General features: G+C 38.5%; 1 protein-coding gene across 4 annotated transcripts; it reads left to right on the forward strand.

Moving 5' to 3' along the window:
• Position 1: 1 nt before the first annotated feature.
• LOC135480189 (WD repeat-containing protein 47-like) lies at positions 2 to 27,987 on the forward strand. Of its 4 annotated transcripts, XM_064759953.1 has the most exons (11): positions 2 to 1,914; positions 3,711 to 4,238; positions 5,332 to 5,427; positions 6,990 to 7,013; positions 9,803 to 9,861; positions 19,354 to 19,514; positions 20,356 to 20,525; positions 21,808 to 21,978; positions 23,115 to 23,246; positions 24,031 to 24,249; positions 25,359 to 27,987. In XM_064759953.1, the coding sequence occupies exons 1-11, from the start codon at positions 345 to 347 to the stop codon at positions 25,502 to 25,504; spliced, it is 3,276 nt and encodes a 1,091-aa protein (XP_064616023.1). In that variant the 5' UTR covers positions 2 to 344; the 3' UTR covers positions 25,505 to 27,987. The 4 variants fall into 4 exon arrangements, with proteins under 4 accessions (XP_064616023.1, XP_064616024.1, XP_064616026.1 ...); XM_064759954.1 differs by lacking the exon at positions 6,990 to 7,013; XM_064759956.1 differs by lacking the exons at positions 5,332 to 5,427; positions 6,990 to 7,013.

Genomic DNA, 27,987 nt, shown 5'->3' on the forward strand with positions numbered 1-27,987 from the left:
GGTGAGGCTGACAGCGGTAAAAGCTGTTGTCTCCACTCAAGAAGCTGAGTCAGACTACCAGGCAATCTTGGACAATGCCGGAGAACTTTTCGTGTGCGTGAGTTTTGTTTGGAAAGTGTTTACTGGAAGACTGCTCGGATACTAAGTAAGATCTCGACGCAAGTCTTGACAGGGCATGTCAACCTCTGTTCACATTTTTGGGGATGGTTTCCGATGCAGCGCATTAACCACGGGAAACGTTTTGGTTTCTTTGCCTCCGTGGTAATTATGGTTTAACAGACTGCCACATACATATTATTCAGCATTGGTCAGCCGATAAGCGCTGTCATAGTTAAGAAAGGAAAATGCCTTCCACAAACGTTGCAATAACGGAGGCTGACATCGTCAAGCTGGTGTCCGAATTTTTACAAAACCGGGAACTGAACATCTCAATGCTTTCACTGGAAAGGGAGACAGGCATTATCAATGGGTTCTATTCCGATGACATGTTGTTTCTGCGGCAACTTATTTTAGATGGCCAATGGGATGATGCCATTGAATTTATTCAGCCTCTCGGCAGCATAGAAACATTTAACTTGAAACAATTTCAATACCTTATAATCAAGCACAAGTACCTGGAGCTTCTCTGCATCAAAGCAGATCCAGGCCCAATGCAGAGTTATGAATTTACAGTTGAAGAGGTGGTGAAATGCTTGAACAGTTTGGAGGATGTATGTCCTACAAAGGAAGAATACAGCAATCTGTGCCTGCTGCTGACACTTCCTCGACTTTCTGATCATTCTGAGTACCAAAACTGGAACCCAAGCAATGCTAGGATGCAGTGTTTTCGAGATGTCTGTTCTGTCGTCGAAGCATACCTCCCAATAGATCGCAAAAATAACTTCCGTTCTGTTGCAGCTAAGAATGATCGCTTGGTTCAACTATTGCTCAAAGGTTTGCTGTACGAATCATGTGTGGAGTATTGTCAGTCAAAAGCCACAGCAAGTGAAGTGAAAGACCCAGATTTGAAACTACCCTCGCTGCTCACTGATAGTGGCTTCAGTGATGCAGACCTCAGCCTGTTGTCATGGTTGCAGAGCATACCGCAAGAAACCTTCGGGTGTCCGTTTGAACAGAAGTCCATTAGCATAGACATTCGACCCCTCATGAAACCTTCGTTAGAAGCTTCTTGGTCGGAACAAATACTTGTCACTCCCATCAAACCCAAAATGTTCCCACACTCCGCAATACCAACCGCGCGGTCCCGAACTAGTGACATGATGACACGATCCCTTAACCCGCAGTTTGATGGACTGGCAACAGGACTATGGCAAGGATTACGAGACAGTTTGTCAACCTCTTCTGACTTCAGCTCTTTGTCTAGGTCAGTTGCCCCTGGTCAGGCAAACCAGAATCTCCTTAAAACGACAGATCCCATGCAAATGTCGGTGGATAAATTATTTGCGTCTGGCAGTAAGATTGATACCCATAGTGTAATTAACGAAGAACGCTCACCATATGGCCGAAATACAAGCAACCCGGCTGCAAACAATCCCCAACACGACCCAGGAATTCAGACGTCACCTGCGGCATCTGCTGTCCTTAAACAGGAGGTCATGCCTCACCGGTCACAGTCACCTAATCGCAGTGCAGTTGTGGAGAGCAGAACCCCGCCTCGCTCCCTTGGATCACCATCGCATAGTGCACGGAACTCCAGCACTGAACTTTACAAGGAATACCAACGGCAACGGCAGAAAATCCAAGAACAACTGGAGATCCAGGAGAAGCAGCGAGAAAAGTTCCAGCGAGAGCTGATGGAGCTGGAGCAGAAACAGAGCCAAGTTACTCCCCCTGATGAAGATAACTGCCTTGGGGAAGGACAAGGTGGTCCGTATTCAGCCAACCTCTCCCGACAACAGCAGGGATACGCCCATGGTGAGTGATCATCCCTGTAATTACATGTGTGTGGTCACATTATGGTTGTTGTCCATTGTGGAACAGTATAGGCTAATAGCCATGGGCTGGTTTGGCAGCAGTGCTTCAGTATAGAGTAATACATGTACAATGGTGACAGTAGAACTAAGCTCGAGATTGCTCTGACGTTAGGTTTGGCAAAATATTTTGCTCGGCCAAGCACGGCTGCAAACCAAAGTCAGGCAGAGTGCATTCCATCCATAGACTGATGCAGTTGCTGTGGCAGTTTTTCACGTTTGAGACAAAAATTACCCGTCAAAGACGTCTCCTTGGCCTAAAGTAGCAGTCATTCATGTTCTGTAAATCTTCTGATCTGTCAGTTTATTGCAAGCACTACATTGATTGGTTATTTCATCGGATGCATGGGCCCGAGTTTTACAGCCTTCACACATTTGATAAGGGCAGGTAACTGCATCAGGTTTTTAAATGGCGCGTGCTCTGACATTGGTTTGGGGCCATCCTTGACCAAACAAAGTATTTTGTCAAACTGAAGGTCAGAACAATTTCTGACAAAGTACAGCTATGGTATATATATAAAAAGCAACTGAGTGATACAGTAACAGATTAAATTGAAAGAAATTTTAAAGATAAGGTAAAGATTTCTTTATAGACAATGCTACATGTGACAGGATACTCTTTTTTTCTTTTAACAGAATGAGTCTGTATTTTGGAATGTTGCATGTACACTGTGTATCTCTTCAGCATATTTTTGGTAAGGTGTTTTCAGTATGTATAAATGCTTAGGTTTCACTTTTCAGCCCTCACTGATAATGCTGTATTCTCCTGTCACCTCACCCACAGGTTTGAAGTACCCACACCCACCCAAAATAATCTGTGTAGCTACATATACCATATACATCTACTATGGGTGACTGCTACAATAGCTGAGCAGTTTGTGTCACATTTTTCTTCATGTAGCAATATCATTTGAACTATTAAAATATTTTGTTCACATTTCAGGTTGTGATGTGTGTACATGTACATTTAATGTTTTTTTTTCATTTAAACAAGATACAGTGCACATCTACGTCATTCTGGAAAATTACATTCATAGTCACATGTATCAATTCCAGTTGTTAAAATGTGTTGAAAGTTAAGCCTGTTGGTCTACTTAAATGCTAATACTCATCCTGCACTTTATACAAAAGAAATCCATGGTACTTTGGTTCAGGCTGAAGATAATACTTGACTAAGTACATAATACTTTCAACAGCTGTTCACAGTTCGATTTACTTCAGAGTGTGACTTTGCTTCTTATAGGTTTCCTGACAATGTCTGAATGGCTTATATATGTACACATACATGTGTATCATTGCCTAATGCTTGTTGATCCAAAGTCCAATGCTTCGATGCTGGCCATCCAAATATTGACGAAAAGTGTCATTCTTTGTCAAAAATTAACCAGATTACAGATATGGAGCGATTGTATAAAAAAACGGAATTGTCAGTTATACATATAGAACTCAAGTAGAACAGATAAGCAAAACACTTTCTCTTGGCAAGATTTTTTTTCGATATTGTTTAATATGAAAGCTGGCCCTGGTTAGTACGATTACTAGGCTTGATTTTGACCTCATCAGACAATACAGATATTGTGTATAAATGACCATGTTCATGTATCATGCATAGGTTTCAAACAAAGAAATTACATGTTTTACTGGTAAGTAACAAATAAATAAAAATAAAAAAAATAAAGCATTATTAGTTGCAGTTTGCATTGATTATAAAGCACATGGTTCATGAATAAATTGCTGTAGGTTTGAACGCAAGTACACCTAATTCCAAGGGAGGTGATTCTGACAGCCGTATATGTACGCCAGCCCCGGACAGTTCTCCAGTCATGCCTTCTGATGGGGACATTGTCAATCAAGCAATTATTAGCCCGGTCAGAGATTCACCTCATCCAGTCACAGATAAGCCACTGAATAGCTCTGAAACCAATGGTCATCTTCCCTGTCAATCACCCATTGAAGCACCACCCTCATGCACTCAGGATCAGCCCTTTTATAATGACAACAACAATGTTGCTGATGGCAACAAGGACAAAGTGGAAAGTGACAAGACTTGTAAGGTTCTTGTTAGCCCAGATTGCAGGACAGACGGAGATGAGAATGTTAAGGCTGTTGGTCGCAAGAACAGTGCTCCTGATAAGACTGTCGTGAAGCCTGAGAGTGCAAAGAAATCCGTTGTAGGAAAAGTTGACAGCAACAAACGTCCATCAAGCAGCAAATCTGACAGCAAGGCAGTTGAAAGTGCTCATAGCCGACCAAAATCTCCAGCCAAAGGTATTAGTTTTGGAGTTGTGTGAAAAAATAACTGACTAACTCCCTTAGAATATATGATTCAGGTCTGGCTAACTAACCATTTAACAAGCTTTGTAAACAACATTTTACGTACACGTTTGCTTCAGAGGAGGGTACGGGTTTATACAGGGTCAAGACAGGAACTACACTGAACTGTTTGTATGTTTTGTGCAGAATGCCTATTTTGGCCTGGGTAGTGTTTCCGTGTTTTTGAGACATGCTGTTCTTACAAAATTAACATCAGAGAGATAGGGAAAATAGGACAAAAAATTGGAAACAAGACACAGTGATTTCAAATTCTGGCTAAATCTATTGCAGAATGTTAAACTTTCACATGTGCTTGATTTTCTTAGGCTCTGCTTTTTGATGTCATAAGAAATCTTAAAACACATGTATCATACTTGATTGGCGGGTGTGAGTGACCGAATTACTATTTGTAAAGGGCTGCACTTGATACCTTGACAAATGAGCTGTGATGTGTATATCTCACTCATACTGAATTGGTTTTCAAGGATGAATGGCAGGAAGTTTGTTTGGCACCTGGCCTCGGGATCACGAAGCAATCTAAGACTTCAGTCAAAATTTCAGTCATTAAATTTGGTTTCTTTCTTTCCGTAAGTTTAGCTGACAGTTGTTGTACAATAACGTACCCAGAATTTATGCTCTCAAGCAATATTTTGCCCTCATTACCTAAGAAATAAAAATTTTAAAGTCATTTGAAATTTTGTCTCAAATGTAAGATTGTTTCGTGATTCCGTGGCCTGCAGCACATGCAACTCATTGATTTCATCAAGGCGGTGCCCTGCAATTTAACGTTAAATAATTCTTACAGTTTTCATATGATGTTCTAAACTTACAAATGGTCATTGTGTGTTTGATTAAGCTTTTAAATTTTGATGATTCTTTAGATTAGAATCTTTACAAAATTTTGAGGGAGAAGGTGGATTGAGAAGTTGAAGTTAAGAAGATTCCTTGAAATATTGAAGTTAGATGCGCATGTACCGGCTTAAAGTTTAAAATAATGTACTTTAATAGTGTTTTATTGTAAATCCTCTTGACTTTGTCATGGTTAAAGCAAAACAACCGCAAGGGGCTGTTAAAAAGAATGTACCAAGTGCTGTTAAGGGGTCGACAAGTTCAAAGACGGACAGTGGACCAGCAAAAAAAAAAGGTACCAGCTTGTTAAAAATAGGATTGATGATATGGAAACTTCAATGCATTTTGTTACAAGTAAAACGATTAATAGAACGAGGATGCCCAGAAAGCATGTAGAGCATGCATTCCTTAGGAGAACTGCACCCGGTTTGCACTTATTTTAATGGAAATAAAAAAAGCCTGGAAATCATTGAAAGGCCTGGAAAAAATTGAAAAGCCTGGAAAAGCCTGGAAAACATTGAAAAGCCTGAAAAATGTTGACTGGAAAGTTTTCAAAAGTAAAGATCTTTGAAAATGTTGAAGAACCTACTAGTTTACAAGCACTTACTTTCCTAGCATGATTTATGATATTTTCATGTGTCTGAAAGGGAAAAACGTTTTGCCTGGAAAATTTGAGAGGAGCCTAATACTGTAATATTAAAGCTGTGAAATGTGCACAAATTCAGGTTAACTTGATAAGCATGTCACCAAGCCTGCTGAACAAAAAAGAAAAAAGCATAGAAAAGAAATTAAGAATTATATGCAGTTGATGTTAAATGTGCTAATTGCGATTTTGCTGTCCAGAAAGGGAGCATGTCTTTCCTTCAAGCTCTACCCAGTTTGCGACATCTGATAAGATACTGGGTGGCATTACTTATGTAGACTCATTTGAATATAGCTTTGTGTTAACACCAAATCAAACAAATAAATCTTGTGGTAGTGTAGTCCTTCAGAAGATCTTTGCATGTTCCCTCATGGTGTAGATGACCTAAAATTTGCCAGTACCTACATGTGCGTTGCACGTTGTATCAACTTCTGAAAGTTTTGTTGATTTTCGAAAGGGGATTTCAGGTTTGTTTGGAAGGTAGGATAATACCTTACTGGATTAATGCAAGTTACACTACCAAAACTTGACATTTATGTGCTTCTGAAATGCAATTTTTGGGTTGAAATTTTAGGTAATGTACTGTACTGCTTGAGGTTTACAGATGCACTTAATGACCTCCTGTATGTGGCAGAGTGTGTTTGTCAGCCACAGCCACCTGCACAAGAAAAATCCTAATTTAATTTTTCACGTGTATTAAAATTTCACCCGGAGTTATTATTTTTGTTGGGGCCTCCGTGGCTCAGTCGGTTAAAGCGCTAGCGCAGCGTAATGACCCAGGAGTCTCTCACCAATGCGGTCGCTGTGAGTTCAAGTCCAGCTCATGCTGGCTTCCTCTCCGGCCGTACGTGGGAAGGTCTGCCAGCAACCTGCGGATGGTCGTGGGTTTCCCCCGGGCTCTGCCCGGTTTCCACCCACCATAATGCTGGCCGCCGTCGTATAAGTGAAATATTCTTGAGTACGGCGTAAAACACCAATCAAAAAAAAAAAAAAAAAAAATTATTTTTGTTGTAAATACTGTATACACGCGCAGATATGACATAAGTTAATAATAATGAAGAATTAAAGCTTTCTCGCACAATTTTGCTTTTATGTCTTCATTATTATTGTTGTACCCACAAACTTGTATCCTATGAGTCTTACAATATATATCTTGTTAAGATACATGTATACCTGCAGTAACTAAAACTAGCTTGTGTTATCCTTTCTAACAGGTTGTGTGTGGTTGATGTCAGAAGGTAGACTTGTAGATCCAGGGTTCTGTATACTAACCAAGTCTTGTCCACATTATACAAAGTCATGTGCCTTAGTAAAGTGAACACAAAGTGAGCAACCACTAAAGCTGAAGTAATTAGTAAAGTGGCATTCTAAATATATTTTAAAAATTTTACACTGCTTATCAGCAAAATAAATAGCAAGCAATCATCAGTACCTAGCCCACCCATTTGGTGAAGTCATTTTGCCATGTTATAGCTATCTAGAGTGATGTCACCAAAGACCTAGGAGTTGTCCCGTACCATCGGTATTAAACAGCATGACAATGAGAAAATAGGGTTCAAAGGGCCGATGTTCTCTTAGTTTGGCGCTCACTCAGGGTGTAATTCGTGGACACAAGCATTGTGTTCTAGCTGCCCTACTCGTCCTACATGGGTGTAAGCATTTGGCTAAGCTGGCTGCACCGTCTTCAGAGAATTTACTTAACATAACATAACCTTCTGATTGATAACAGACCCTTTCATTCAGAATTTGGGAAGATATTTACTTAATAAATATGACTTTGCTAAGGAAAAATAATGCAAAGTCATAATATTTTTCTTCCAGCATTCACTCCCCAGAGGCGTTTTTTTGCCAGTTTACCGTGACAAGTTACTGCAGTATCCTGCCCCACATGTGTGGATTGTGACACGGGCAGCTGTTCACAGTTCCTTACTCGTAAATGTGTGGTTCCAAATACATCAGTTCAACACTTAAAATAACCAAAAAATCTAATTTATTGCATTGATAGCTATCTATAATTTATGAAACCACACTGACAATCAATAGCCAATAGATTTTTGACTTGACAGCCAGTTATCATGTGACGCTTTCAGCGATAGTGATTGGCCAAATTCATAAGGGCTTCTGCAACATGGCTACTCCGAACTGCCATGTCCAAAATGCTGAACTTCATGTTCTCGGCTTTCAAAACTTCATAGAATTTTTTTCCATATATTTCTGTGATAATTATGTGCTATATTATTTTTTGTGTATATATAGTGGCAGACTTTATGTTCACTTTAACATGCAGCAGCTGCCTTTTTTGGAGCTGGGCTATATATCTAGAGATCTATATGTCTATGTTTTCAGAGAGCTTTGGTTCTCCGGCAAGGCATCATGCATGAATGAAGCAATTTATCAGACAGGTTAGATATATAGCCCAGCTCCAGGAAAGGCAAAAACTTACAGAGAAGTTCACTGCACATGAGAGTTACGTGCTTAAGGAAAGTGCCATGAACAAATTTTTGCTTAGCACATAGCTCTGGTATGCGCCAGACTTCACTGTGCTTTACCATGCTTGTGTTCTGCCTGAATGTATTAACAGTGATATTGCATGAAGAGCCATTAATAAATGTGTGTATTTCTAAACAAAATTGTACACAATTTGGGACAACATTTGGTTCACACTTTGTTTTGTGTTGTTGGAACTAACATTATTATGTTTTTGCTCACAGCTTTCTTATTTATTTTTATTTTTTTTTTTTAAACATAACTTTGTTTTTCTTGATTGATTTTTTTATTTGATTGTTGCTCAATTAATGCCATACGCAGGGATTTTTTAATAACATTATGATGGTCAGGTTTATTTGTGGACAATGTCACATGGACGAGTGTTGAATGATAAATGCAGATGTATTGTTGACATGATTACATGTAGTTAGGCTACATGTAGCAGTTACACGGTCGCTGTGGGTTCAAGTCCAGCTTGTGCTGGCTTCCTCTGCGGACATACGTCAGAAGGTCTGTCAGCAACCTGCGGATGGTCCTGGGTATCGCCCCGGGCTATGCCCGGTTTCCTCCCACCATAACGCTGGCCGCCGTGGTATAAGTGAAATATTCTTGAGTACGGCGTAAAACACCAATCAAATAAATAAATACATGTGACAGTTACATATATCTGTACATGTGCATCTGTGTGGACATCCATGACCTATTAAATACATGTACACACATGTACATGTACAACTATCCTCCAATCCATGTACATGATGTATGCTGAATGGTTGGGACCTGCCCTGTGTCAGCTCGTACCAGAGATTTTAAACATTAACACATGCAGATGTGCCAGAGGTGCTCTTCAGACTTCTAGTAGAAATTGACCAGTATTTTGTTCGGAAACACGAGATGTGTACTTCTGAAGCTGGAATGAGAATATTCATTCGTGGTAGTCGTCTCGTGTCATAATTGTAAAATACACGAATGTACATGTACTCGTGTAGAGAGGAAGTGAAAAAGAATTATTTTTGCGTTTATAGTAGAATAAATATTAATGTAACCATACACTTTTTGAACGCCCTGAAAGATGAGTCAGATTGTGAAAAGAAGAAATTGTGAACTGATTTGTTTGGGTACTGGTACTCAGTCCTCAAGTAACTTTAGAGCACCTCGTGGGTTGTTGGTTTAAGGAGATCACACTAGCATGATGGGTACATGTATTTGAAGGCCTGTCTATACTTGTATGAGCACGTCGGAAGGTCTGTCAGCAACCTGTGGATGGTCGTGGGTTTCCCCTGGGCTCTGCCCGGTTTCCTTCCACCATAATGCTGGCAGCCGTCATATAAGTCAAATATTCTTGAGTACGGCATAAAACACCAATCAGATAAATAAATGAATAAATATAATTGTATCAGTCTAAGGTGAATGTCATCAAAAGTCCTTTAATACTGGGTCTGGTGAATTGTAGATATCATTTATGATTACACTATGTATAATGCTGCAGACACCGTACATTGTAAGTGTCCTAATTATGATTGGTTTACCCTGTTTACAGATGCAAAACAAGATGCCAACATGAATATGAATGATGCTGTCAGAGGATCACAGCCAAGGGTAGGTAACCCTGTCTTATACTCAGTAATTACACTGCTATGACGCAAAAGTAACAGGAGTATATCTCTTTGTACAAGGGTTTGATTGCAGCGCTCTGAAGTACAAATTTATGCGGAGACAACTTTTGTTTATCGAAAACGGGATGAACTGGATGAACTTGAAAATTGACAGTGTCTACAAATGTCATATGATGTCAAGATCATGGTCATCATGGTTGTGTTGTTGGGAGGATTGTCTTTGACTTGGTGATAGAACAGACAGGATGTTGATTTCCATGAAGTGTGTTTGGAGATCACCTGTTGTCCGCAAATCATACCATATATACATTATGGCATTCATTTGCATATTTAGATTAAGCTTGCACCTCCAGGGGATACAGAAATCAGTTAATTAATTGATCTTGTGTAAAATATGAATTCTGTCAGGCATAAAGAGTGTCATGTCACTCACTCTTGCAATTCAAAATCAAGGCCAAGGTGAGTGCAGTTATGAGAAATTTTATTTTCGTTTTAAATTTTTGTGGTAGATGAAAAAATATTTCATATCAGAAAGAACAGGTTTGAATCTGTTCAGAGTAAGACAGACAGCTAACCAAATTGGTCTGACATACTGTATATAGACAAGATGTGAACATGTGACTTAAAAAGCCTTATCAGCCATACGTGGAAACATCTGCCAGCAACCTACAGATGGTCATGGGTTTTCCCCGGGCTCTGCCTGGTTTCCACCCACCATAATGCTGGCTGCCATCATGTAAGTGAAATATTCTTGAGTATGGCGTAAAACACCAATCAAAGAACGAATTAAATAAATAAAAAGCCTCTTACTTGTAATTCTGACAAATTTGCTATGCACAGTGTACTCAGACACGCAGTATACTTGTAGATGCTTGCAGATGTGATGTTTGGTATGGTGAATGCTTGTATCTAGTGTTTCAACAGATGTTAGTCCTGAAAGGTAGTAAAGGTGTACAGTTCACTGTAGTGTATAATATGTACTTGTGGCAGAGTATTCTCCCCCCATGTGGTTTCATGTTACCTCCCATGTGCTTAAGAGAGTAGCTACCTGACATTGCTCTGAGCAGGTGAAGCTAATCAGCTGGTGGTTAGTAGTGAGGCTGGGGTCAGATATAGGGCTATTTAGGCCTTGTAAAACAACTGACACCCACTATGTACATGTGCCTTGTGCTTACATGTAACTTTAATTTGAATAAGAAACCCTTTGCTGGCTCAGTTGGCTAAAGCATTAGTTTAGCCACAGCCAATCAGTCTGTGATCAGTGGAACTTTTTGAACTGTCATTTCAGCAATCCTATAATGCAGTTCTTTTGCGAATAACTAATTAAATTTAATACCAATCAGATAAATTAATTCAGTGTTAATATATGATACAGATTCTTCTGGTAACCCATAAAAATTCCTTTCTATCGGTATTTATTAAATAAGTTCAAGTAAAGAGATTGTTCCATGTTCCATGTCTTTATAGACACTTTTTATTTCGTGTAAACTTTTGACGCGAAATTGTGCATTTCAGAGTCAAAAAGTTTGCTACGAATTCTCAGAATCAGGCAAATGCATACTTGATATGTTCACTCTGTTGTTTTGTGTTGAGTTTTGTCCTGGTTTATTAGTGGTTTCTCCTGTGAATATTTTTGAGTCACAGGAAAGCAAGCTTTAATATGCATTATTGATATCTACATTTAGCATATTTCTGAACAGGGAACTTTCAGATTGGCAATTTCAGGTTTCAGCTATTGGTTTGGGAGGGTGTGGTTGGAGGGGGTGGGGTGTGGGTAGTGTGTGTGTGGGGGGGTGGGGGGGGTTGTGGGGGGACTGTTTTTTTTTTAATTTACTCATCAGGTGGTGTCTTCCTACAGGCATTGACTTTCTCCACCTATAAACCTGTACTGAATATTCTGAAGCACAACCCCACTTCATCTCCCCTCCCCTCCCCTCCCCTCCCCTCCCCCAAAAGACACCACCTTCACCAACATTAATCTCATAAATAAAAAAAAAAACATTCCGAAAATCTGTGGCCCACATGAAGTTTGTAAGATTCGTAAATGTCTGGATATTTAGAACATTTACATTTGTTATAAATATAGATACCTGAAGAAAGATGTTATATGTGCTTTGGCTGGTATAAATATGACTGGCCATATGGTAGTGTAATCAGACTTAATGGACATGTTTATTTCTCTAGAGAGCAAAGACAGACTTTTGCTGATAACCAACAATCTTCCACAGTAGTCAATATTTATATATTTATATATTAAGACCAAATGTATTCATACATGGACTTTCATTGAAGTACGGCAGTACTGAAAATGTTGAATTTCAACTGATTAATCTTTAAATTTTCTCATATATTCCCTCATCTATACACGTATAGGGAATTCTTTCTTCTGGTAGTGGCTTGTGCAAAAAAAAAATAGTTAAATGGGTGAATAACTATAGAAACCAATATGAACACCATGCATGTTGAAGCTTTTTAAGGCAGATACATGTAACTGTATTGTTTCATGAAATATTTAATCAAACTATAAAAAGAAAGAAAGAAAGAATCTCAGTAGGTATGTATGTTCGGCGATTTTCTCCACATCCATTCATCCGATTGACTTCATATAGGTATTTGGAGGGTGTATTGCTGTGGACAGTGTCAAATATCGAATAATAGCATATGCAAATTAGGCGAGATCACATCTTTTCAAAGGGCAATGCCTTCAAGTTTACTTGTTTTGTATGTAAGATCTATTTACGTTCCTCAGATCTCCAGATAGTCTTAACAGTGATGATGAAACAAGTTTTGACATATATTTTGTAACTACTTCAAAAAGTAAGGAATCTGTATGACATCACACTGATGACATCACAATGATGACATCACAGTGATGACATCACAGATGTTTTCAGTGGACTGTTCCATCTTTCTTACTTAATGCATCTCAAACAATGTCTTAATCCGCCATTGAGCCTGCTAGAGCACAGTCTAAAACTGAAGAAGTGTTAATAAAACATTTTTTCACCAGCTCAAATAATTATACACACATGTGTACATAAATGTACATGTAATTTGTAGAATCAAATCCTGAAAATGCATGTAAAGTTACTTGCTAGCTGGCCTCCTGCACAAGCTGGTGTATAAAGCTGACAGCAGCAGTGCTTGTTTGGAGTTAAGTTTACCAGGTGAGGAAAGCATCTGTGCAAACATCATTAGTGCTGTAGATAGGCCAGTGCTACAGATAGGCCAATGCTGAACATAGACTGATAGACCCATGCTACACCGGCATATCAGAGCTCAGCATCTGAGCAGCTGTCTTCAAATTTCAGGGTTCCAAAAGTTCAGGACGTTGGAATTTGCAGTACATGCATTTTGTCTGAAGTTTAGCATTTGTGAACTGACACCTTTTGCTTGATTCGGATTGATTCATCTGTGCTGTTCGGCCACATAAGAATGTTTTGTAAAGTTATATTCATTTCTTTTGAGAAAAAAATTGAGTGTTATCATGAAAAGTATTATTTTGAGGTCTTGATGTGCTTCTGAAAGGGCATTTTACATACTACACCTCAGGTGAAATAGAGTAAAGAGGTCAAGTTTATGATAGAAAGAAAGTAAAAATGACAAGTGATATCAGAGGTAAATTTCGTTTGTGTGATGCTTTTCATTAATTTTTCATTAAGACCTGTATTTGCCCCAAAATTTTCCTTGAAAAGTGTATTTTAAAGGCTGATTAAGGTTGTAAAGTTAACTTATGGTGCTGAAATTAACATACATGTTTCAAGAATAAGGCAAAATGTGTAAGAACATTTAGGTCAAACACAAGAAATGTTTAGGCATTATTCATTGTAAATTTAAGTGTTAAGTCTTGTTTTTTAATGCACTTATTTTAAGTGCTTGCATTCCAATGTTATTACCATTAATGACAATAAATTTCTGAGAGTTGTGTTGATTTTAGAAAGGTGTTTTGAGGTTTGCTTAGAACATGGGATGATTCTTCTGACAAATAGTAAGTTTTAACACTGAAAATAATATTGTGTGACATTTATTAGCCTCAGAAAATGAACTTTTATTGGTGAAATTTCAGGTCATTTAGGGTAGATTTTAAAAATCCAGTTGTAATCTGGTCAGAATTTTTTATTCAGCCTTCAGTTTTGATCTTGAGATACTTTTAATCGTGAAATAGATTATGAAGAGAAAGGGACAAGTTGTTGTTGCAGTGTGAGCCCAAACGGACAATTTTGATGGATAAGGGTTACATGTACAAATGTATTATGAACTTTGTATATATGAATCAGATCCCACATGTATCATATTACATATACTTGCAGTTTTTGGTAATTTTTTTTTTTTTTTTTTTTTTTTTTTTTTTTTTTACACACAGCTGGAATCTCTTATCTTTTTATTGGGCCACAACATTTTTTCAGAATTCATAGAGACATATTTTGCCCAGACTTTTGAATAAACATATTCTTGTGAAAGTCTATTTTTGTGTGAAAATGTATGTTGACAAAACACCAACCCAGCAAAACTGTGTGTGCATGTGCAATACCACGTTATATGTAAGAAAACAAGTCATTACTCTAAACAGACAATGGAGAATTATTCTCTGTTTCCTGTGCCATTATGGTAAATTACATATATATGTAGCTTGCCATATTTCTCAGCTTGTATACACTTGAAAAAGGCAGCTAATGGAAAAAGTTTTGTTTCTAAGAAAATTAATGTATTTGTGAGCTGTTTCCTACAGTGGGACTTCATAAGGATAAACACAGCAAGCCTGTAGAGCTTACAGAACATTTTTACTTTTACACGTACAATAAATTTGTTCCAAGTTGTGTGAAAAGACCTCACTCAGTGCTATTATTTATAGAGCATTATTTTTTGCAATGGACATGTATGTGAGCTTGTAAAATTAACATGTATGTATGTAAGTTGAAAATGTACAGTGGAACATGTCAAGGAAAAAAAATCTATTGAAATTTGGCATGTGAAATGATAAGAAATTGCTTTGTACACATTCTAGAGTGTGCCCTTTACTATTGTCATGGTGACCTGTGAAGAAATGTGGCAGTAATACATCATGGCCTTGTGGAGCTGTGCTTACGCCCCTCACTGTTGACCTGGTAGTACATGCTTAGGTACAGTCAGCCTGACAGCAGATGGATGTGTATACATCCTCCTCACACCTACTGCTCCTCACATTACATGTGTCTCTCATTCTCCCCTTGTTTATGACTTCAGCACTTCAGAGTTTATCAGTCACTTTTTTTGTGTGTTACATGAGTTACATGCTTTGTTTAGCCGTCTCAGTAGATACATCATGTTGTATTCTACAGGATTTCCATTTGTTCTTGAAATCTTTGAAAGCGCATCAGTTTTGTTGAAAGGTTTTCAAAAGCAAAAAGACTTTTGGAGAAAGTACATGATTGTTTTAAATATCATGTTACTTTCATGTTAAAAATGGACAGATAAATGAGCTCCCAAAATATCCAGTAATCTCCAGATGAGGGTTTGTAAACTAAATGGCTGTGGAAAGTACGGAAAATACAGGTTATTATATAGGTCTTTCAGAGTCCTTGGAAATCATTTTCGTTCAAGGTGGGAAGGCTGATATTAAAAGGTAAAAAAATTTATGCTCTTTAGGATTGAAGACACGTACATTTATATGAACAAGATTCAGATATTTTAGGTGTGAGAGTTTGTTGGTTTGTGGTTTGGCAAAATGTGCTCATCTGAACCAGGTGATTAACGGATGCCCTTGTCAGTTAATTGATTAGTACTTCTGGCATGTGAAAAAGTCAAACACACAGAATGGGTGAGCGAGAAGGATGGGATTAAGTTTCTGTGCATTTGTGTTTGGATCTTTACAATGTATAACATAAATATTTAGGCTTGGCCCTCATTGCAGTTGCAGTTGTTGGAAAATTATGCTTGTGTTTGTATAATTTATTTATTTATTTATTTGATTGGTGTTTCACGCCGTACTCAAGAATATTTCACTTATACGACAGCAGCCAGCATTATGGTGGGTGGAAACCGGGCAGAGCCCAGGGGAAACCCACGACCATCTGCAGGTTGCTGGCAGACCTTCCCACGTACGGCCGGAGAGGAAGTCAGCATGAGCTGGACTTGAACTCACAACGACCGCATTGGTGAGAGGCCCCTGAGTCATCACGCTGTGCTTGCTCGCTAACCAACTGAGCCACGGAGCCCCCTGTATTTGTATAACGTGTGAAACAACATTACATGCACCTTTGAATAAAATGAAACTGCCTTTTGGAGTACAGTGTTTTTCAGGAAAAGTAGCAGAAATAATTTGAGTGCACTCACACATTTGTGTAATTTAATAAACATTAAATTGAAAAGTTCAACACATTCATCAGTATGTACATGTAACAGAGAACATTCCCCTTAGGTGCAAAGTTTGAAATATCTGCTTATTAGTTGGCTGTGAAACTTAGGCACATCTTGACTTTGGCCTAGTTTTGTCTATTAATTACAACATTTTTTGTATTTTAGGGTAGGGCATAAAATTAAGGTCATGTTAATCTTCAAAGTTTAGTGGAAGTTATCTCCCCTTTTGAAGTACATCTAGTTGACAGCCAATGCGGCGGGAGCTGGTTTTGAACACAAATCCCATTGGTCCGTGTCTAGAGAAGTGAAGTGTAGAATAGGATTTGTTCCTGTCAGTCAAGAGGCCTGTGATTTTGTATTTGGTTATACACTCATTGCATTCTTGGCAGGGTCAGTGCAGGCTTTGTAGTAAACACTGTATAGAACTAAATGTGCATGTACCGTAGTTGTCACAATTTCTGTTTGTAATCTGGTAGGGTCGGTGGTCATTCATGCATGCTGAATTTATACTCAGTCCAAATTCCAGATATCAAGAAAAATCTAAAGCTACCTCTTTAGGAATTAAAGAAATGCAGGAAATTTTTGGAGATGCACACCACATGAAAAATTGAAGATTTACAATGAGCCGTATATTACAAGTGATAAGACTGGCTTTAGACATGAGAGCAAACACAGCACAGTATGTAAGTGGCAGTAAGCCTCTCCCCCACAATGCTATTGTACACACAAACAATGGGAGTGTATACTGGGGTCAAGAGATTCTCATGCATAACACTGTACTACTATACAAAGGTAGATGAATAGGGTCGGCTGGCTACACTGTAATATTGCTCTGTATAGTTTGAATTTCCCAGGATATAGACTAGAGGTTATAGACTGAATGTATGTATACATATGTACACATGGGGAATAGCTCATTTATCATGTTTATGAGAGCTTATGTGGTGGATACCTTAATCAGCTTGTTAGGGTACAACGATAAGTTAACATTGGTTTGAGATGCTCGACGTGTAGATTCAGGTACATGGATACAGTAAAAGGTTTTGATATTCAGTCACGGTATATGTCCGTAATGGCCTATTGGTAGGAGTGGGATAGAATAGTTACAACATATCTTTGGGATTAATGCTGTGAACCCGATGATAACAGTCGCACCATTTTCAAGTGGAGTACTGGGCCCAGTTTCAGAAAGATGTCGTACATGTACGATAATCGCGCACGTAGGACAAGGGTTTGGTAATAATGACGTGCAAAATATCATACGACAAATGTACGATAAAAAAATATTGTGCCCCGCTTTGTGAAACTGGGCCTTGGTCCCTCAGTACTACTTGAGTTTTTACTAGTAGTTGAACTTGAATTACTGGTGTGTATGTGGCAAGTGAAAGCTTGTATGATAATGTTCAGAAAATTATACAGGAAGTAAATTATGGAAGTTTAGTGTAATGTTGCAGCACACGTGTTTACATGCAGCTCAGCTTGAACTCAATTTGAAGTGTCCATTTAACATTTTTAATGTCCATGAAAGAAGAACAAAAGAATGATGGAATTATTTAGCTTATCTGGAGAATAATATAGCTTTTGTTTGTCTCATCTTTTACATGTACGTGATTGAATGGTAAAACACTTTTTTGTACTGTGTGCAAAAAACATACAGCTTCAGTTAAATCAGACACCTATTTTGTGGACACCCATTTTGTGGACACCCATTTTGGACATTCTGGAATGGCAGCTCCAGTACAGATTGGACATGAGGAGTGTCCCATTCATGGAAGGTTGGATCTAGAGTGTGACTCTGAGGTATTTGTATAGACAGACATGTACACTTCTTTCTTGTTTCATAGTCATTCAGTGTTTGTACACATGAGAAGGTACATATCACTATACATTTACAGTCCAACGGGCTAGGTTGGACATTCTTCAGACCTGAAAACTATGAAGACTGCTGACTTACTACTTTGATCACTTTTACCTACATGTAATAGCAGATTGCCGTATGACTTTTCACAATAAATCAGTCACTTGTTGATGCTTGTTCGGACTTGGGTGCGGATTGAATTGTTCTTGTTATAATACAGACGTCAGGTGATCGGGGGCCTCTATGGCTCAGTTAGTTAGCACACTAGCGCAGCATAATGACCCAGGAGCGTCTCACCTATGCTGTCGCTGTGAGTTCAAGTCTAGCCCATGCTGGCTTCCTATCTGGCCGTACGTGGGAAGGCTTTCCAGCAACCTGCGTATGCTTGTGGGCTTCCCCCGGGCTCTGCCTGGTTTCCTCCCACCATAATGCTGTCCACCGTCGTATAAGTGAAACATTTTTGAGTACAGCGTAGAACACAAAGAAATCAAATGTTGTTTTCTTACATTGCATTTATGGTTGGATAAAATTCGTGCACTGTTGACTTCCTTTTGGATGTGCACACCCCACTAGACATGAGAAATTTATGTCAAACTCGTGACAAACCTGATCTTGATCGAGCCTTATTTTTTGACAGATTTTTGCTATGAAATAAAAATTATAACTTACACTAACATGTACCTTTGTGAGATCAATTTTGTGCTGTACAAATACACTGTATTGCGCATGTTACATGTAGGCACAGTTTGACTGAATTGAAAATTTATTCTTGTTTTGTACTGTCCTGACCCAAACATTTGTGTGTAAATTAAATTAATGCAGTGTATGTTGTGCAAATAGGAAATTCAGAATGTTTTACTCTGCTGTCCAGGGTTTCTTTGCTCTAATTGTAATTGGAGTATGCTATACCTGAATTGGAGAATAATTTGTGGTGTTTCATTGTTTTTTTTTTTTTTTCAAAAGTGGATTCCAGTATGTGAGTTCAAATCCAGCTCATGCTGGCTTCCTCTCCAGTCGTACTTAGGAAGGCCTAGCAGCAGTGTAGGGATGGCCATGGGTTTTCCCCCGGGCTCTGCCGGGTTTCCTCCCACCAAAAACCTGACCGCCGTTGTATAATTTAAATATTGAGTATGGCATGAAACAACAATCAAATAATTAAATAAATACATGTCAGAGAAATGTTCTTTAGTGTATACTTAAACACCATTTGATCAGTGAATCAGTCATCTGCCACAGAATGTAGAACAGATCAAGCTAATGTTCCTGTATTTGCTATTGTAGGGTCGGGCTGGTAATCGTCCACATTACATACCTGTGTCGTACATGGAGGACCAGCAGGCTGTGCGGACTGTGACCTTTCACCCTCAAGGTCACCTCTATGCTGTCGGGTCAAACTCGAAAGTCTTACGTGTCTGCAGCTTCCCTAATATTGCTGACTTAAGGTGAGAAAAAACTCCAAGATGATAAAAATTTTGTTTTTTTGAATAGCTTTTTATTTTTGAGGATGCAAAGTTTTTAGCATTTCTTCACAGTTTGAGTGTTTGTTATTACGAATTTGTCTGTACCTGTACATCAAAAAGGCAGAAAAGTTTGCAAGTAGCATGCCAAAGGTCAGTGGTTTAACTGTGACCTTCCGATTTCCACCACCTATAAAACTGACCACAATCGTATAAGTAAAAAATTCTTTCAGGTGTGGCATTTGAAAACAATCAGTCAATCAATCAGTCATTTCTGTCAACCGGCTGAGTAGTGTAGAGTGCTTCACTTTAATAACATTGTAAGTCCAACAGTTGTGTTGTGTGATGTAGTCTAGGTCATGTGGAATCAGTTCAAAAGAAAAGACACCAATGTTCTAAGTACATGTTAGCAACATTATGCATGAGAAAATCAAAACCCCATGTTATGAATTAGGAGTTAAGTTATTTGGTTATCCTGGGAACACACCTGTTTCCATTGATGTCACATGAACGGTGTTTTGCCTTTGAACCGTATGAGCGTGGCGTACAAGTGACGCAACATCATGCTTTTGGTTCTCTGACATGGCTCAACCTGTAGCCTAGATGAAAGAATTTCAGACTGGAAATTACCATGCAAGCATGTCAGAACAAAATGGATGTAGCTGTTTAGGTCTGTTTCCACCTGTTATATTATTCAGAAGGTCAGATGCAGTAAAGGGTTTAGGTTGTCTACCAATGAATTCGTTCCTTTTATTGATATACTTTCTTTCATTGAAAACACCAATAAAAACATAGACTATAAAGTTGAATCGCTTTGCGTTTACAGGCAGGACCAGCCTGTTCAGGAGGCCAATGTTGTGTTTAAGCGCACCAAGCATCACAAGGGGTCTATATACTGTGTGGCGTGGAACCCCTTGGGGGACCTCATTGCTACGGGGTCGAACGACAAGACCATCAAGCTGACACGCTTCAGTACTGACTCCTGTAATGCTGTCGGTGGGTTTCAGTCAGGACTATAATTGGAGACAATTACTACTGGTTCTTGAAGTCCATAAAATTTATTGAATGTTATTGGGAAGTTTTCAAAGCTTTGGGATGCCCTTGAAGAGTTTATTTGGGGATACGTACTGGAAAGTAATACATTTTTTTATATGTCAAGTGTTTTCATTGTTGTATTATGTTCCAGACAAAGTATAAGCTACCAAAAAGGTAACCATTATTCTCCATCTGAAGGACTGTACTTAAGCTGAATGTCCTTGATAATGCTGATTAGTAGTGCTGAAAGTAGGATATTAGGTCCTTGGAATGTCCTTGAGAATGATTCTCCTTCATAGGTGGGAACCTGTTTTGCGGAGAAAATGGCATTTGAAAGCAATCTCAATTTTGTCACTTGTCCAAATAGGTCATAGTTGTTTTACATTTTTGTGATTTTACAAGAAAAAACTCCATTAATGGGCATGGCTCTCACAAAATGTAGACCGCACCGGTAGAAAATGTTGACCATTTGGGCAGTCTCATGTGTGTTGAAGACCACTTGTCACTTGAATCTCCCCACGCATCGTGTATTCCTTGTTGATGTACACGTGTATGTCATCACAAAGGTTTTTCTGCCAAAATACAGGAAATTGCTACTTTTACTGGCTACTACATGTACATTTATTTATTTATTTGATTGGTGTTTTACGTCGTACTCAAGAATATTTCACTTATACGACGGCGGCCAGCATTATGGTGGGAGGAAACCAGGCAGAGCCCGGGGAAACCCACAACCATCCGCAGGTTGCTGGAAGACCTTCCCACTTACGGCCAGAGAGGAAGCCAGCATGAGCTGGACTTGAACTCACAGCGACCGCATTGGTGAGAGGCTTTTGGGCCATTACGCTGCGCTAGTGTGCTAACCGACTGAGCCACGGAGGCCCCACTAAATGTGCATCTAGGTTGTTTAAAAAAAAAGTTTAATGACCACTGTTTGAGGAAGAAAAAACAGTTTGTTATACATGTACAAGTAGAAAAGAAATGGTGTTTGTTGTGATATTGGTGAAGTTTAAAGAAATATAGGGAGAGATAAGAATTTTTAAAGTTATGTGGATGAAGTCTTATGGAACAGACCTAGCACCATGGTTCCAATATTAAAAAGTGGCAGGGATGCTTTTTAAGTTGGTTGAAATTTTATAATGCAGTCTGGCAATAATTTACACATTTTGTGTAAATTACAAACATATTTTGTTTTAAAATGCTAAGGCTTTTGATAATCCTCTGTCACTGTACCCTATTCCAGGCCCTGACACAGAGCTCACATTTCACGACGGTACGGTACGAGACCTGGTGTTTATGCAGGATGCCAGCAACCAATCTTCTCTGCTCATTAGTGGTGGGGCAGGGGACTGTAAGATCTACGTCACGGACTGCCAGACGGGGACATCCTTCCGCACACTCTCCGGACATTCAGGTATACATGCTGCCTGACACAGTAACTGGGACCAATTCCAGAAAGCTCTTTCTGACCTAATTATAAAAATTCTAAATATTATTTAAGACCTTGTATTTGTGCTCTAGAAATTAAGATTTGGACCATCTCATGAATGTTTTCCAATTACAGATCTGTCAAAATTCAGTTTCTAATACCATGAACAACACAATGAAAGAATATTTAATATTCTGGTTTATGTCAGAAATGGCTTTGTGGAATTTGGCCCCAGGTTCTTGAAAGCACAGATTGAAGTGTTCAGTCAGCTTTTTTTGGTCATAATCGATGGTCTGTGGGGACAAACCCAGTGAAGCCCTCTACAAGTTTAGACAGAGGTTAAGTTGAGTACAGTAAAGGCACACAGAAGGAAACAATTATAGTACGAATGCACATGAAGGATTAAGAAGAAGAAAGCAATGATCAAAAAGGCTTAATATGTTCGCTATGGGTTCAAGTCCAGCTCATGCTGGGTTTCTCTCCGGTGATATGTGGGAAGGTCTGGCAGCAAACTACAGATGGTCCTGGGTTTTCACCTGGGCTGTGCTCAGTTTTCCTCCCACCATAATACAAGTGAAATATTCTTGAGTACAGCATAAAACTCTAATTAAATATATAATAAATTTTGAAAAGAAAAAACAACAAAGACATGTAATATAACTTCGGTTATTTTGGCAAAAGGTTGGAAACAGACCTAAACGGCCACATCATTATTTTCTGACGTTATTGGTAACTCTAGAAATCATCTTTAATCAGGAATATTTATGAGACAATGGAATGCTCCATGTTAGAGCAATTGGAAACACGATGTCCTGTTACTCGTTCCCAACAGTCATGTGGTTAAAAGGCAAAACAGGGTTGGGATGATACAGGCAGAAACAGCTGCGTTCTCGGGTTGGAGAAACATCTCGCGCCAGATTGGTTAAAACTGATCACATGGTGGGGCTGTCAATTGTCCCATTGTACCTGATTTTGCATACTTTCAACTGCGAAATCTTGGTTGTACTACATCATGGATTATGCTTTTCAAATTTCGTGTTGGATACTTATTGATGCATGTATTCATTTTGTCTAGTGTTGTCTTTCCTTTTTAACGATGTTTTTATTTATCTCCCCTGTAGGGCACATCTACTCGTTACACACCTGGGGAGGTTGTATGTTTGTTAGCGGCTCCCAGGATAAGACAGCTAGGTTCTGGGACCTGAGAGCACCTGCTGCCATCACAGTGGTGCCCAGCCCAGGACCACCTCCAGGTCAGTCATGTAGAGTTGTCTCCCCTGTAGTAATATATGGTGACATTTTATTTGAAACTATAAATGCCCAGGAAAGGATGACGTCCAGGTCAGTCATGTAGAGTTGTTTCCCCTGTAGTGATTTAAGATGACATTTTATTTGAATCTAGAAATGCCCAGGCCATGACCACCTCCAGGTCGGTCATGTAGTGTTATCTCCCCTGTAGTGATATACAATAACATTTATTCGCATCTAAAAATGCCCAGCCTGGGACCACCTCCATGTAGATTTTTAAGTGTGATGTGACACTCACAGCTTACACATGTTAATTGTATTTAATTTCTGGGCACTCTGCATCATGTCCCCAGAGAACTTATTGCTGATGTGAAATGTTCTTAAGTCCCGCATTTAACCACAGTGAAATAAAGAAACGAGCAAGATTCTTGAAATCTTGAAATTTTTAAACCTTTATAATGGTTTTTAAGTACCTCAAGACTTGCTTTTTTTAGTTTTAAATATTATATGCATCATACTCAACAGTGGATTGACGAATAAGCAACCAAAATAGCGTCTATTAATTGTCACATTTTGCTTTGATATTGCTGGAAAACATAGGGTATTAGGTCCTGGAAAATGTTTGCAAAATATTTCTTCTCACGGGTGTATAATATTATCACGGAACGTGCATTTACCACTTGCAGCGAGAGTGGCCATGTTTCACTTAAGCTGCAGCAAAGTTTGTTGCCATACCATTTACCTTATCCTGTTTTCTGTATTGAAACATGTCTATTATCCATGTTTCAGGATCAGCATTTGCCTCGGTCTGCGTGGATCCGTCTGGTCGATTGCTGGCTTCAGGTTTAGAGAACTCTTGCGTGATGCTGTATGACATCCGCGGGGCGAGATCCGTGCAGACGTTCAAACCTCACACAGGGGAAGTGCGTTCCGCACGCTTCTCCATGAATGCATTCTATCTGCTCACTGGGTCGTATGACCACAAGGTCGTTCTGACTGACCTTCATGGTGAGTGGTCTGTTTATTTATTTATTTATTTGATTGGTGTTTTACGCCCTATTGGAGAATATTTCACTTATATGACAGTAATCAACATGGAAGGGAAACAAAAGCTGCATAGCCATTTCTGTCTTTGTGCTAGAACATTGCAAATATTAGTGATAAACCAGAATTTACCTCATTTCTAGAGTTTTGGCTGTTTACATTAATAGCAAAAGTGTTACAGAGGACAAGTGCCTGTTTTCATTAATAGCAAAAGTGTTACAAAAGACAGGTGCCTGTTTACATTAATAGCAAAAGTGTTACAAAAGACAGGTGCCTGTTTACATTAATAGCAAAAGTGTTACAAAAGACAGGTGCCTGTTTACATTAATAGCAAAAGTGTTACAAAAGACAAATGCCTGTTTACATTAATAGCAAAAGTGTTACAAAAGACAGGTGCCTGTTTACATTAATAGCAAAAGTGTTACAAAAGACAGGTGCCTATTTACATTAATAGCAAAAGTGTTACAAAAGACAGGTGCCTGTTTACATTAATAGCAAAAGTGTTACAAAAGACAGGTGCCTGTTTACATTAATAGTAAAAGTGTTACAAAAGACAGGTGCCTGACTGAGGCATTGTGTAAATCCTTCTCATCATGATGGTATGAGATCATTTGCCAGGTCCACCAGAATTGATGCAAGACTTGTTATCAGCTTTATGTCTTCATTTCTCATGTGTATGTTTGCTTAGCTGTGAGTAGAAAAGGTGTGGCAGTGTCTGTAAGGGGTGGTGGAGACCATTGCAAATATACAATTTGGGTATTACTTTGCTTTCTGTTCCTAAAAAAAATGCTAATTTTTTTCCAAAAATTTCCAGCATACCTCCAGTCTGTCAGATTCTTATATGTTTTGTCCAAAGTTGGCTGGGATCCCTAAAAGTGCATTGTAATTAATTTCTGTATGGTGGGTGTTTGGGACCACCTCTTCCTATATTGGCCTATATTATCTTTGCATAAATAATGCTCGAAATGATTGTGGTTAAACTATAATGTCATGAACATGAACAAACATAAATCTTTAAACAGTGAAGAAAGACTCAATTTAGTATTTACCTTCGTTTTTTCCTCTGTTATCAGGAGATTTGCTGCGTCCATTGCCGAGCGTTGTTGTTGCAGAACACAAGGATAAGGTCATCCAGTGTCGCTGGCATCCTTCCCAGTTGGCTTTTGTGACGACCAGTGCTGACAGGTCTGTGACCTGCTGGGGGCTGCCTGTGGTGTGAGTTATCTCCCCTGGCAGGATCATGGTTACCTCCCTTTAAGGATACCTGGTCTTATGTACATGTACAAGCTTTATAAAAAGTCATGTAATCTCATTTCGTGTTCAAGTATGTATTTATATTTTGTCAGTGATAGCGTGGTATGCATTAATGTCCTTTCAACTGTGGACCAGAAGGATTGGCATTTTTGAAATCTTTCTAGAAGGATCAAATGTTGTTTTTACATTTTAAAACACTGTCAGCATGTGATGTTTTCTAATAGCATACTGAAGCTTGCCATATACTAATGAAAATCTATGTTACTTAATATTATTGCCGCTAAATGTGACAAGGTTTAACTGTTTTAGGTCAGTTTTAAATGTTAAGCATCCATAAGAATCTCCAGTAAATATGGTTTTATTGATCGCGATGAGGCACTCACAACGCTTCGTGTAATGTTAAGAAATGCTCAATGTGAGCAACAATGTGTGGCTTCCCTGGTTTTAATGTATAACTCTAAAATTTGAAAATGCAGGTATAAAATTTCATTCATGCGTACATATTTGATCCATGTCCAAATTTCAAGCCAAGTCTGGAAAAGAAACATTTCTACTAGTAACGTGATGCCATGGTTGAAATGGACTTGAAATGGGTTTATGGTCATTCCGTGCACATAGTTTTTTGCTGTGCTCAATACACTCGTCAAAATTTGTTTCATTTTATCAATTTTTTTTTGATCTTCTGTAGTGCTCTCTATATTCAAAGACATTGAATGGTTTGACTTCTCTCCCACGGGGTCGGTTTTGTGTGGATTTGTGTCAGAAAGCTGTTAATTCAGGGTTTTCTGTGCACAGTTTCCTCCCACCACAATGCTGGGCGGCGTCTAAAAAGTTGAATATTCTTGAGTACGGCGTAAAAACACCAATTTAAAAGTATTAAATCAGGCTTGCTTTGAGCTGTAATACTGCTGTAATACTAATAATATCGTCTGCTAGGTTATCTCCCCTGTTTAATCACAAAATTTTGACATAGAATCACTTTTTCAGATGAATATTTGTGGTTCAACAGAGAAAGAATGAACTGTATTTCACAAAAATGTACAGCTGAGAAAAGAAAAGCTAGATCTTTTTCATCTGTATTGTGGCAGCTTTTAGTACATACGTCACATGCTATGGATAGCAATTTACAATTGGTTTGATATCTATATCTGAAAGTTTATCGTGGTATTACAGATTGGTGATTGCAAAGTTTTTTCATTGGGTACTTACTCAGTATTCTCCTTAGTGGCAATCCTTGTAAATAATTTAGATGCGTGCCTGAAGTATTTAACCTTATGGCTTGATCACATATATGCACAGATGTGAAATTCGAGAAAAAAAAAGTATTCTAGTTTTCAATTATTTTAGGTATATGCAGGCTTTGTATATATATTTGCAGAAACATTATTGTTGGCATTGCTCACAGGAGGATGATTTGTCCTCTATGTAACCGATTTACTTCTTTTTTAAAATGTTGCATTATAGTTTGGATTTACATACCAAATAATGCTTGTCATTCTCCATATACATGTATTTAAATGAAAATTTTCTTTTCAACAGTTTTATTTTTTAATTTCTGTTTTGTCTTATTTCATATTTATATATATTTGTAGTTTTCATATGGCTTCTTTCACAGCTGCTGTTAGTCCCTGAATCTTTCAGTATTTTTTCCATGATTTTTCATATTTTTTGTTTCATAATTTTGTGTAACATTTTTTTGTATTAATAAGCATAATTTTCATTTTTGAATATACATGTGTGCAGGCACCATTCTGAAATGTGTTCTCGAGGTGTCTGTTCTGTTTAAGCGACAGTAACTTTCTTAGCTCACGTCTGAGATATGCGTGTTTCACAAAAATATTATGAGGAGCAGCCAGCAAAGAATGTTTGGTTTTCAATTCACATAAGTGTTTAAAAACAATAAAAAAGAAAAATGTGCTTGGCATTCGCTTTATTTTTGCAGACTTTTATACCAAATATGATACACGACTTCACCCCCTTGCGTAGTTTACCAAAGATAAAGAGGTATTTTTTCCCACCATTTGTTATTCAGTCAATACTGTTCAAAAGATGCTGTGTGTCGACTGTTTTTCATTTTTTAGTTCCTGTAATTGTAAAACGATGGTTCCTGTAATTGCCTTTACTAGTGTTTTAGTTTGAGTCAGGAATCAAGTTGGAATGAGAACCTCACAAGAGGCATTATCAGGAGTCTGATGAGGTCACCCAGCATGCTGGATTCTGTGTAATGCTGTGTAATATAGGAGCCAGGAGCTGTAAGCCAGTTGAAGTTTGCTGGAACTTTGAAGTATATCACACTCAATAAGTTAGCTTTAACCAATGTTTTTCTGGTCTCTTTCCCTTTAAGCTGGTTAAAATTGTGACTGATTTATGTACGTAGCTGGCATAAGCTTTTCAGAAACCATATTTCGGTTGTTGGCAGTTACAACCGCATACCTGTTGATCATGGGC

The sequence above is a fragment of the Liolophura sinensis genome, chromosome 13 (genome assembly GCF_032854445.1).
Source record: "Liolophura sinensis isolate JHLJ2023 chromosome 13, CUHK_Ljap_v2, whole genome shotgun sequence".
Lineage (NCBI taxonomy): Eukaryota > Metazoa > Mollusca > Polyplacophora > Chitonida > Chitonidae > Liolophura > Liolophura sinensis.